The 13,106-nt window shown below is 43.0% G+C and overlaps 1 protein-coding gene across 1 annotated transcript in view; it reads left to right on the forward strand.

The window, feature by feature from the left end:
* The window catches only part of LOC124779465 (chondroitin sulfate N-acetylgalactosaminyltransferase 2-like), a 395,654-nt gene that overhangs the window by 282,879 nt on the left and 99,669 nt on the right, over positions 1-13,106 (forward strand). Inside the window, exon 5 of the mRNA XM_047253713.1 lies at positions 11,613-11,941. Within this exon, the coding sequence (XP_047109669.1) occupies positions 11,613-11,941 (329 nt within the window). The remainder of the gene's footprint in view (positions 1-11,612; positions 11,942-13,106) is intronic.

Here is a 13,106-nt window from a genome sequence, read left to right on the forward strand (position 1 = left end):
TCACTATCGGCGCTGCATTGCAAGAATAACGCCGACGGAAACAGCTGCGAAGAGCCTCCATATCAATAAATCGGCTAAGGACTATGATTCCTAAATCTGAAGAAACAGGTGAATTAGGTAGTGCAACAGGGCGATGGAGGTAGCCCATTCCATGACAGTTGCAGCCGACGGTGCAACGAATGCCTGAGATTCTGCAGCCAGTGCTCGAGCTGTTCCTGGTCAACAGTTCATATGATTTTGTGGCAAATTTTACTCTGGTATCCCTACAAGATCAGAAGCCCCCATATAGGCTACAACGACGCGACTTTACCTTTTGTTTTTTGCCACGCATGGAAATACACATGAGCCATGGATTGTTATTTTGTTGGAGGAGGCACATTTTACACTGTACGGTGCCGTGAATGCCCAAAACTGTCACATATGGGGTTCCAGTCCGCCACATGTTGCGCAGGAACATCCACTGCACTGAGTTTTTGTGACGTCTTTCATGGAAGTGATGACACCTTGTAACCTCCCCCTCACTTATCGACCTTAATGACAGTGAAAAATTAAACCGCGTGTACCTAATGGAAATCTGGGAAAAGCAATCGTCACCGAAGTTAATATGTCGGTAAAGCGGGAGGAAAGGGTTACATCTAAATGAAAGGAAAAATGCAAATGAAACTGGTGGAAATTAATTTTGGAAAGGGGTAAAGTTAATAAAGAAAGTAAATGTGCGGCCGTTACGTTAACAATTAACTAGCGGTAATTAGATATTTGAGATTTGGGGAAAATTACGGTCGCCGGTCCTAAGGACAATTACTATAGTAACTGAAAAAGAAAGGTTATTACACATATAATTAGCACTAGAAGCGTGGCAACTGAAGGTTGACACGTGTAGTGTGAAAACTGAAAGTTTGTCAGAAGTAATAAATTTCGCTACACTCTGACTTAATTTAGCAAAAGAATTAATAAAACCGGAAAATCGAAAGTTAATTTAGTGACTGAAGTTAATAGTGAGCTTTCTTTCTGAAGCACATCGAAATTCAGTAAAATACGGTTAGTCTTGGACTACCTCAACAATCATTTCAAAAGCTACTTGAATCTACGCAATTTAGAAATAAGAGATTTAACTTTGAACTTGAATTAAATGATTCTGAACAATTAACAATAGTAAAATTTAGTATGTACCAAGCTGAGCTGCAGTCACAGGTAATCTAAAATATGGTAACAAAACTCGCACTCTTAATTTGTGCTTGTGCAATCTAAATATTGTAGCCAGCTATGAATACCTTAACTGAACTTTGAAATTAAAGCAGTGAAATCGAATGATGCTGGCGTTTGAATTTCAACGACACTCGAGTTTATTTCGGAAAAGGAAGGGACCCTGCTTGGCAATGCAATCGGGACAATGAGCAACAAAGGTTCATGCTAAGTTGCTGTAATTTTGCGAGGCAAATGGAACAATTTGAAAAGCTGAGGTCTGCCATACAGTTCTAAAACTTTACGTGCTTCCAGTCTTCCTTGTTGGCTGATTGAAGGTTTGAAGCCGTCGATCGAGGAGGTGGCGACAGTCACTTATTGTCGGCCGTCGCTGTTGCAGAAGCTGGATGTTGGCGCGCCTTCTTCTCGACACGGTCACCAGACGAAACGGGCTCTTGATGTGCGCCAGTTAATGTTCCCCGTCCGCGACACCGTGCCAGAAACTATCGCAGCAAGTCGAGCGCCATTACATGCTGCCAAACCCCGAAAGCGCGGCAACTCGCGGGAGCGTCACACAACACACCTGCTCAACCGCACTCCTCCAGACAGACTCTGATCTGCCCGCGCTCCACGCGGCCGAGTTAACACTACCAAAGATCCTAAACACTTTGGTTCTCGACACGACTTATCGATGTAATGGTTCGATAGCATAGTTTCCCTAGGCCAGACCCAGCGTAAAAATACAAATAATCTTTACACAACAAACCAATTATACATCGACATTAATGCATATATACACAAATAGCAAAACAATTACAATATACAAAGACACAGAAACGTCATATATTCAGGTAACAAAATAAGGAAAAGAATTATTATACAATAGATGGAAATACGAGTATATGCATTTCTGGCGTTACAACCTTGAGAGGCAGTTAGGTGTAAAGTGACATCTGCGCATTATAAACATTTCTTGCGCAACACATTATTCCTGCTTTGCAAGAACGCGATTGCATCCACACCGCTATTTTTTATGCCAGATGGGGTGACACCACATGTCACTTGCCAGATGAAATATGTGCTTTGAGAAGCCTTCAGTTACGATCTATCAGGGATGTGTCCGGACTCTTTCTGATCTGAAGGACAGCATACGACGACAGATCGCTCTAAGAACGTGATATGCTGAGAGCAACTGTCGACCATGTCATGTAACGGATGTAGCGTGATCCGGAGTCGGGAAGCCATACCCGTCTTTTAAATGTGACGATACCGCCATAAACGAACCAGAACCACCGTTATCGTGTCTATGATCGTTCCTCGCCCTTTCCTGCACCCGAACCACATTCTAACTGTTTACAGTGCCATATTTACACCTCGTCGCACAAAGTGGAACTATAACCTCTACAGCATATTTTGTGAGCGCAGCGATTAATGAAGATACATACGACGTTTCAGCGACGTTGCTGCAGCACTCGGAACATCGTCAGTTTAATCATAACTACCTGACAGCAGTGCCTCTGTTAATAAGAAGACGAATACCAGCCCAAGGGAAATATACCTCATTCTGATAGCTATAACCCTTCTAGGTAGTATTCCCTCAGCCAGAGTTGACGATTCACCTTTGCTACAACCAACTTCACTTGTTCGTTGTCTTTTACATTTCATATAGCTTAGGAAATTAAAATCTAAGTATTCGATCGATGTGCCAGACAGCATACCACTAATATGTAATCTAACATAATGGGACCATTTTTCCTACTCATCTGCATTACGTTACATGTTTCTGAATTTACAGCATAAAAATTCTTCGTAAGTCATTGTGTTTCCTCTTACAGTCACACAACGAATGCATTTCCCGTGCACTACAGCGTTATCAGAAACAGTTGCAGATTGCTGTTCATATCATTCAAGTATACAGACAACAAGAGGCGGTCCTGTCACATTTACTTGGGGCACTCCAGATGATATCCTTCTCTCTGATCGACAATAGCCATCGAAGTTGATGTACTGGATTATACAGCACCAGCTAAAGAATTTTTCCTCCACCCATCCATCTGGGAACCCATTTCGTATGCTCGGAGATTCGTTAACAGCCTGCAGTAGGGCTCTATGTCAACATTTTCCGGAGACCTAAGAATATTGAATCGGCCTGTTGCCCTTGATGCAAGGTTCGGAGGATATCGTTCGAGAAAGGGGGAAGCTGAATTCGCACGAACGATGCTCTGTAAAACCATACTGACCTGCGCTGTTACGCATCAGTAACTTGAAGAGCTAGTGCATGATTTTAAAAATGGTGTCTGGTCTACAGTTTCTAGGAGAGTATTACGTTGGTCACGTAGTACCAGAAGCGTAGAACTAAACATGCGAGGCTGCTTAATTGTAGCGATAATGGTGTAGGTTTGTTCTTTAGTTACATTTGGTAGCACTAGTTTATACTTTTTGTTCTTCATTCTCTTTTTTTCTTGGTGTAACAGTCCGAGCCACACTTAAAGTTATTCCACAGAAGTTCGCCTATACAACAACGTCTACATCCGTATGTGGCCGAGGGAGCTACACTATTTACTCCGCGTTTCCCTTCCCTGTTCACTCGCGAATGACTTGAGAGAAGAATGATTGTTTGCAAACCCCCTTATTAGGTCTCGTTTCTGGGATTTTCTCGTTGTGGGTCATTTCGCGAAACGTATGTGCGAAGAGGTATGTGTTGGCTGAATCTCTTTGGAGCCTACGGTCCCGAAATTTAAACAGTGATCCTCTCCATGATGCTGAACTGCTCTCTTGTAGCGTCTGCCGCTGGAGTTTGATGAGCTATGTGGTACTACTCTAGTTTGGAAGGTGGAGTGTTCTTCAGCCAAAAGACTGGTTTAATAGAGCTTTGCAGCTTGTCTATGCTATACAAGTCAGTTCATCTCTGCGTAGCTACTGCAGTCCTCATCAATTTAAAGCTGCCAAGCCTTGGTCTCTTTCTACAATGTTAACCGATTCCGTGATGTCTCAGAAAGTATGCTATGAATTGATATTCTTTTCGTTTGTGAACAGTTTCTTTTCTCCCTAAGTAGTGTCAGTTCCTCCGCATTAGTTATGAAATCTATCCGTCTAGTCTTCCTCAGTAGTCCGTAACAATAGATTCCAAAAGTTTTTGTTCTCTTCTTATCTGTACTGTTCATCGCTCAGTCACTTCCACGGACAAACACCTTCAAAAATGACATCCTAAAATTTAAACATATTAGAATTTGTGTTTGTCAGATGTGTTTGTCTTGCTATTGCCAGTCCGTATTTTAAATCATCTTTACTCGTCGAATAGGAAAGCCCATCTATTCCTTGAGTGTCTCTTTCCTAATCCAGTTTTGTCATCAATACTAGATTTAATTCTATTGCATTCCATCACATTTGTTCCACTTCTGCGGATATTCATCTTATAATTCCGTTTCAAAAGAGTATCAATTCCGTTCAACTGCTCTTCAAAGTCCTTTTACACCGAAATGACAAAAGTCATAGGATAGTGATCTACACATATTCAGATGGCTGTAGTATCGCACACACCAGGTACAAAAGGGCAGTGCATGGTCAGGAGGTCAGTTGTACTCAGGTGATTCATGTGAAAAGGTGTCCGACGTGGTTATGCACGCGTGACGGGAGTTAACAGACTTTCAACACTGAATGGTACGAGGTGCATTCAAGTTCTAAGGCCTCCAATTTTTTTTTTCTCCGGACTGGAAAGAGATAGAAACATGTGCATTGTTTTAAAATGAGGCTGCGTTCATTGTCAATACGTCCCAGAGATGGCAGCACCGTACGGCAAATGGAATTTTAGCGCCATCGGCGAGAATGAGAACTGTTTTAAATACTTAAAATGGCGACGTTTTCCTTACTTGAACAGCGTGCAATCATTCGTTTTCTAAATTTGCGTGGTGTGAAACCAATTGAAATTCATCGACAGTTGAAGGAGACATGTGGTGATGGAGCTGTAGATGTGTCGAAAGTGCGTTCGTGGGTGCGACAGTTTAATGAAGGCCGAACATCGTGTGACAACAAACCGAAACAACCTCAGGGTCGCACAAGCCGGTCTGACGACATGATCGAGAAAGTGGAGAGAATTGTTTTGGGGGATCGCCGAATGACTGTTGAACAGATCGCCTCCAGAGTTGGCATTTCTGTGGGTTCTGTGCACACAATCCTGCATGACGACCTGAAAATACGAAAAGTGTCATCCAGGTGGGTGCCACGAATGCTGACGGACGACCACATGGCTGCCCGTGTGGCATGTTGCCAAGCAATGTTGACGCGCAACGATAGCATGAATGGGACTTTCTTTTCGTCGGTTGTGACAATGGATGAGACGTGGATGCCATTTTTCAATCCAGAAACAAAGCGCCAGTCAGCTCAATGGAAGCACACAGATTCACCGCCACCAAAAAAATTTCGGGTAACCGCCAGTGCTGAAAAAATGATGGTGTCCATGTTCTGGGACAGCGAGGGCGTAATCCTTACCCATTGCGTTCCAAAGGGCACTACGGTAACAGGTGCATCCTACGAAAGTGTTTTGAAGAACAAATTCCTTCCTGCACTGCAACAAAAACGTCCGGGAAGGGCTGCGCGTGTGCTGTTTCACCAAGGCAACGCATCCGCACATCGAGCTAACGTTACGCAACACTTTCTTCGTGATAACAACTTTGAAGTGATTCCTCATGCTCCCTACTCACCTGACCTGGGTCCTAGTGGCTTTTGACTTTTTCCAACAATGAAAGACACTCTGCGTGGCCGCACATTCACCAGCCGTGCTGCTATTGCCTCAGCGATTTTCCAGTGGTCAAAACAGACTCCCAAAGAAGCCGTCGCCGCTGCCATGGAATCACGGCGTCAGCGTTGTGAAAAATGTGTACGTCTGCAGGGCGATTACGTCGAGAAGTAACGCCAGTTTCATCGATTTCGGGTGAGTAGTTAATTAGAAAAAAAATCGGAGGCCTTAGAACTTGAATGCACCTCGTATATGGAGCTAGAGCCGTGGAACACACCATTTAGAAAATCGTTAGGGAGTTCAATATTCCGAGATCCACAGTGTCAAGAGCGTGCAGAAAGTACCAAGTTTCAGGCATTACTTCTCACCATGGACGACCCGGTCGCTGACAGACTCCACTTAACGACAGAGACAGCGGCGTTCTCGTAATGTTGCCAGTGCTAACAGATAAGCAACACAGCGTAAAATAACTAGAGAAATTAATGAGAGACGAATGAAAAATGCACGATTTAGGACTGTGCGGTGAAATCTGCGTTAATGGTCTGCGGCAGCTGACGACCGTCGCCTGTGCCTTTTCCAAGAGCACAACAACGCAATACTGCGCCTCTTCTGGGCTCGCGACCGTTGCAGCGGGACGCTAGACGACTGGAAAACCGCGGCCTGCCCCGATTTCAGTTGGTCACAGCTGACGGTAGAGTTAGTCTGTGGCACAGATCTGACGAAGCCATGGATCCAAGTTGTCAACAAGGCACTGTGTAAGCTGGCAGTGGCTCCGTAATGTTGTGGGCTGTTTTTTAGATGGAACGGACTGCGTCCTTCGGTCCAACTGAACCTATCATTAATTGGAAATGTTTATGTTCGCCTACTTAGAGACCATTTGCAGCCATTCATGATCTTCATGTTCCCAACCAACGATGAAATTTTTATGGATGACAACGCATGATGTCACAGGGCAACAATTGTTAGTGATTGGTTTGAAAAACACTCTTGAAAATTCCAGCGAATGATTTGGACACCCAGGTCGTCCCACATGAATCCCATTTATGGAACACAGTCGAGATCTATGTTCGTGCAAAAAATCGTACACCGGCAACGCTTTCGCAGATGTAGAATCGAAATCAATAACGGGCTAAGTCCAAAAGAATGATCCCGAGTTATTTATATTTTATTGAAGAAACTTCAACAATATTTTTTATTTATTGTCTACAGTAAGAGTCATATAACTATCGATTTTTTTTAGGTTTCTTTACTTTTATCAACGAAAATAAATATTTTTTCCGAAAAACGAAGAACAAGATAAATGCCACACCATACAGGTATCGGCAAAAACGAGGTGAGTTCCAATATAAGAAAGCTCAAGCATTGATCAGTTTGCTTAATAATAAACATTTTACAGGTGCACTATCCTGTGATTATGTTAATTTTAATCCTTCTTTTAATTTATAGAGCATAATGCAATTTTAATTGACTAACTGTTCAGAAAATTTCCTATTAGCTACTTTCAAATACGGCAGCATCTGTTCAGATCCTTTTTCTCTTCGGCTGACAATTCATTTTTACATTATTGTGAAAGTAAAAGAATGTTCTTGCGTATGTCAGTGGTAATCCCTTTCTTGAAAAAGTTGTAGGTGCTGCAGCCTTCATAATAGTTTTAAAAAATTTTCTCGTCTTGACGACATTAGATGCATTTTTTTTTTCATTTGACTCCAGCTACATTTGGAAATAATTATATTCACTGCGTTAATGAGGTGGAAATTTTATACATCGACCACGGCCTCTCAGCATGGAAGTTTCAACTGAAGACAACAAAGGCCGTGAGAGCCTACGTTGCATGATTATGTTAATATATGTTCGGATGTTTCTATTTTGTAACAAACCTCAGGCTGGAGATAGTAACCACAAATGGATTGCTAAGCGTCGCGTTCCCAATAAGTTTTACGAGGACCTTAGGTACGTTACTGATATTCTTCCAACCACTTAAGTTTTTCAGTCTGAGCGAAATCTCTGACACAAACCTTTGTGGCATTTAGCCTCACTAGTGAGCCGGCACATACCGCTCAAGCTATATTTCGAGCCTTGTATGCAGTACTGGAAATTATCATAGCTCTTAGCCTGCTTTTCAGAATGTTGGCAACGGTACGCTTGGGTTCACCGGTGTTCCAGCCGCTGTCAGAGTGACACTGATTCTGTTGTGGGTGCAACAAACAGCTTTTATAACCAGGAAACTCGCGTATATGCCTGTCCGACTCCGCTTGACGAGCGGTGCTGGCTGCTAAACAAGACAATCCTTGCACTGTCTGAATGGTATAATTATTGGTTTCAGAATTTTCCCCCCTCTCTTTCCAGCATCTCCAAGTTTCTCGCCCTCAGTTTGTTGGCCTCTCCCTCATACCATCATGCCCACACCGAGGTGATAAATAAAGTTCTATAATCTATATTCAAGCAAATCGAATCATCTTTCATGTTGGCATTAATTCAGACTTCGTGTAAGATCCTTCACGACTTGTTTCTTATAAAAGTCTTTTCAACATATTGAGGTTTCTTCTAACCATTATTGTGTCTCCGGACACTACTGCAAAAGCTACAAACTCTGCTTTAAGTCTCTTGCATTTACAGCCCAGTGGCACCTGTCATTTATGCCGCATGTTTTTCGATCTTTTCCCAACTACTGCGGCATTCCATAAATCAGCCATCATTAATACAATCGTCTCCCAGATAAAGTATTACAATATTTTCTAAATGTCAGATACTAAAAAATAAGGAAGCTGAGTAAAATGTCTCATGAAAGGAAGTAAATCCAGCTTTAAAAATTTGATTGCCCAAATTAAACACTGTTTTGTGAGACAGCAAAATAGCTACTAAGCAGCAAAAAATAAAGTGTTGCCATGTCTTCAAACTGGGGCCAACTGCTTGCTCAATATTGTCAAGTGGCTTCGTTTTCCCTTTGTTTGCCTATGTTCTTTAGGTGGAAGTACATAAATCGTACACGATCAGCTGATTCCAGCCTCTGTCGCTGTTTTCAGTTGATCCGTGTGCCAAAGCAAGTCTGGAAAGTATGTGTAAAGTCCCATTTAACCTGCATCTGTAATCAAATGTATTAATCGACAATTAAAAGAAATCGAAGAAATACCTTTCAGGATTAACATTTACGAGCGCTATTAAGTAACAACATTTCGAGCTTATTGCCATTGCTTCCGGCTTTTGAATGTGTAGCGTATAGGGCTGGTAGTTGTAAATTTTCCAGTTCAATTCTCGTCGGTAGGGACTTGTTTTCCTTGCATTTTTGTCAAATGTTAATTAACGAATATTGAATCAGAATCTTTTATTCGTAATTACTGATCGTATGAAAATAAATTACTCTGTGATTCAGAGTTGTGAAATGCCTTACCGTTCTGCGAAAAAAAAAGAATTATATACATCGATAATAATGAATTATATACATCGATAATTCTGTTCAGTCTATATGGATTAAAAATGTTTTATATCTTTTTGATGTTTCACATATTTAAACCAAATTTTAATTTGATGTAAATATAAGAATTTTCGTGCAATTAGCAATTAAACATTAAAGATTATTTATTAAAAATATGATTCAGTGGTAGTCAATTAACAATTCATTTGTAGATAGACATGGAATTTAAATAAAGGTAAAAAGAACTGCTAGGGAGATTCCAAGCAGTGACATCACAATTACAAAACTATCACGATACACATTCGGCTACTGGCGACAATGTTAAAGAATTAAAATGTTTTGTATGTAACAGTCCTGAAAGTGCGAGTATTAGTTGAGGACAAATTGGATGAAAATCAGTGTGGATTTAGGCCTCTTAGAGGTTGTCAGGACCAAATCTTTAGCTTACGGCAAATAATGGAGAAGTGTTAAGAGTGGAACAGGGAATTTTATCTGTGCTTTATAGATCTAGAAAAGGCATATGACCGGGTCCCTAGGAGGAAGTTATTGTCTGTTCTACGATATTATGGAATAGGAGGCAAACTTTTGCAAGCAATTAAAGGTCTTTACATAGATAGTCACGCAGCAGTTACAGTTGACGGTAAATTGAGTTCATGGTTCAGAGTAGTTTCAGGGGTAAGACAAGGCTGCAACCTGTCTCCACTGTTGTTCATATTATTTATGGATCATGTGTTGAAAACAATAGATTGGCTGGGTGAGATTAAGATATTTGAACAGAAAATAAGCAGTCTCGCATGTGCAGATGACTTGGTTATGATGGCATATTGATTGAATGTTTGCAAAGTAACATTTCAGAGCTAGATCAGAAATGTAAGGACTATGGTATGAAGATTAGCATCTCCAAGACGAAAGTAATGTCAGTGGGAAAGAGATATAAACGGATTGAGTGCCAAATAGGAGGAACAAAATTAGAACAGGTGGACGGTTTCAATTACTTAGGATGCATATTCTCACAGGATGACAACATAGTGAAAGAACTGGAAGCGAGGTGTACCAAAGCTAATGCAGTGAGCGCTCAGCTACGATCTACTCTCTTCTGCAAGAAGGAAGTCAGTACCAAGACTAAGTCATCTGTGCGCCGTTCAATCTTCGACCAACTCTGTTGTATGGGAGCGAAAGCTGGGTGGATTCAGGTTAACTTATCAATAAGGTTGAGGTTACGGATATGAAAGTAGCTAGGATGATTGCAGGTACTAGTAGATGGGAACAATGGCAGGAGGTGTCCACAATGAGGAAATCAAAGAACAACTGGGAATGAACTCTATAGATGTAGCAGTCAGGGCGAACAGGCTTAGATGGTGGGGTCATGTTACACGCATGGGAGAAGCAAGGTTACCCAAGAGACTCATGGGTTCAGCAGTAGAGGGTAGGAGGAGTCGGGGCAGACCAAGGAGAAGGTACCTGGATTCGGTTAAGAATGGTTTTGAAGTAATAGGCGTAACATCAGAAGAGGCACCAATGTTAGCACTGAATAGGGGAGCATGGAGGAATTTTATAAGGGGGACTATGCTCCAGACTGAACGCTAAAAGGCATAATCAGTCTTAAATGATGATGACGATGATGATGATGATGATGATGATGATGATGATGATGAGTCCTGAAAAATATTACAGTCTTCAAAGGAAAACGCACTTAACTGAGTCGTCCTGATTTGGGAAATGATATCCACGCAAAGAGCTTTAAATTGTGTAAGTGCGGAGAAAATCAAAGAGAGCGAGTTGACATAATCCCCTTGAAGTTGCCGGCTGCTGTGACTGAGCGGTTCTAGACGCTTCAGTCCGGAACCGCGCTGCTGCTACGGTCGCAGGTTCGAATCCGCCCTCGGGCATGGATGTGTGTGATGTCCTTAGGTTAGTTAGGTTTGAGTAGTTCTAAGTTCTAGGGGACTGATGACCTCATATGTTAAGTCCCATAGTGCACAGAGCCATTTCAACCATTTTGAACCTTTTCAGCTTGCCAAATTCTGTGTGCAAATGACTGATAACAGAACTGCGCGTTTGTGAATCAATAACGATCAAATAACGGAAAATGTAGGTACGTATAAAAGTGTTCAGCAATGGATACTAGTAACCTAGTCACACAGACTCGATATGCTCCTGCCACAGACCCATTGTATCGAATGTATGCAAGCAACTGAGCCAGCCTATTTAGTGACAAAGGTGCGCGCCTAGAACCCGGCTTCCCGCGGCGCTGTAATGCCGTTTGGGTTGTCTATCCCGCAGGCGCTGGAGACGCTCAACAGCAGCAGCTCGGGCGGCGGCGGCGGCGGCCGGCGCTACTCGCTGGAGGACTTCTCGGAGGGCGTGTACCGCACCGAGCCGACCACAGGCACGCAGTACGAGCTGTACTTCCGCGCGGGGCGGCCGGGCGCGGCCCGCGTGTCCCTGGCGCGGCCGTTCGCGCCCCTGCAGGCGCTCGCCGTGGAGCCGGTGCCGGCGGCGGGCCGCGACAAGCCCGTGGTGCACGTGCTGCTGCCGCTGGCCGGACGCACCGCCGCCTTCCGCGCCTTCATCGACAAGTTCGTCCGCATCGCGCTCCGCAACGACCGCAGGTAACCCGCCGCCGACCTCCTCACTCCGCTGTGAAAAGCGTACGGGCGTGTATATTTCCGGAAAGCCTTTGACACCGTTGCTCACAAGCGACTTCTAATCAAGCTGCGGGCCTATGGGGTATCGTCTCAGTTGTGCGACTGGATTCGTGATTTACTGTCAGGAAGGTCGCAGTTCGTAGTAATAGACGGCAAATCATCGAGTAAAACTGAAGTGATATCAGGTGTTCTCCAGGGAAGCGTCCTGGGACCTCTGCTGTTCCTGATCTATATAAATTACCTGGGAGACAATCTGAGCAGTTCTCTTAGTTTGTTCGCAGATGATGCTGTAATTTACCGTCCAGTATGGTCATCCGAAGACCAGTATCAGTTGCAAAGCGATTTAGAAAAGATTGCTGTATGGTGTGGCAAGTGACAGTTGACGCTAAATAACGAAAAGTGTGAGGTGATCCACATGAGTTCCAAAAGAAATCCGTTGGAATTCGATTACTCGATAAATAGTACAATTCTCAAGCCTGTCAATTCAACTAAGTACCTGGGTGTTAAAATTACGAACAACTTCAGTTGGAAAGACCACATAGATAATATTGTGGGGAAGGCGAGCCAAAGGTTGCGTTTCATTGGCGGGACACTTAGAAGATGCAACAAGTTCACTGATGAGACAGCTTACACTATACTCGTTTGTCCTCTGTTAGAATATTGCTGCGCTGTGTGGGATCCTTACTAGGTGGGATTGACGGAGGACATCGAAAGTGTGCAAAAAAGGGCAGCTCGTTTTGTATTATCACGTAATAGGGGAGAGAGTGTGGCAGATATGATACGCGAGTTGGGATGGAAGTCATTAAAGCAAAGACGTTTTTCGTCGCGGCGAGATCTATTTACGAAATTTCAGTCACCAACTTTCTCTTCCGAATGCGAAAATATTTTGCTGAGCCCAACCTACATAGGTAGGAATGATCATCAAAATACAATAAGAGAAATCAGAGCTCGAACAGTAAGGTTTAGGTGTTCGTTTTTCCCGCGCGGTGTTCGGGAGTGGAATGGTAGAGAGATAGTATGATTGTGGTTCGATCAACCCTCTGCCAAGCGCTTAAATGTGAATTGCAGAGTAATCATGTAGATGTAGAGCTAAAACATTATGACCACAGCCCACCGCAAGATTCAGTGC

Source organism: Schistocerca piceifrons, chromosome 1 (genome assembly GCF_021461385.2).
Source record: "Schistocerca piceifrons isolate TAMUIC-IGC-003096 chromosome 1, iqSchPice1.1, whole genome shotgun sequence".
Lineage (NCBI taxonomy): Eukaryota > Metazoa > Arthropoda > Insecta > Orthoptera > Acrididae > Schistocerca > Schistocerca piceifrons.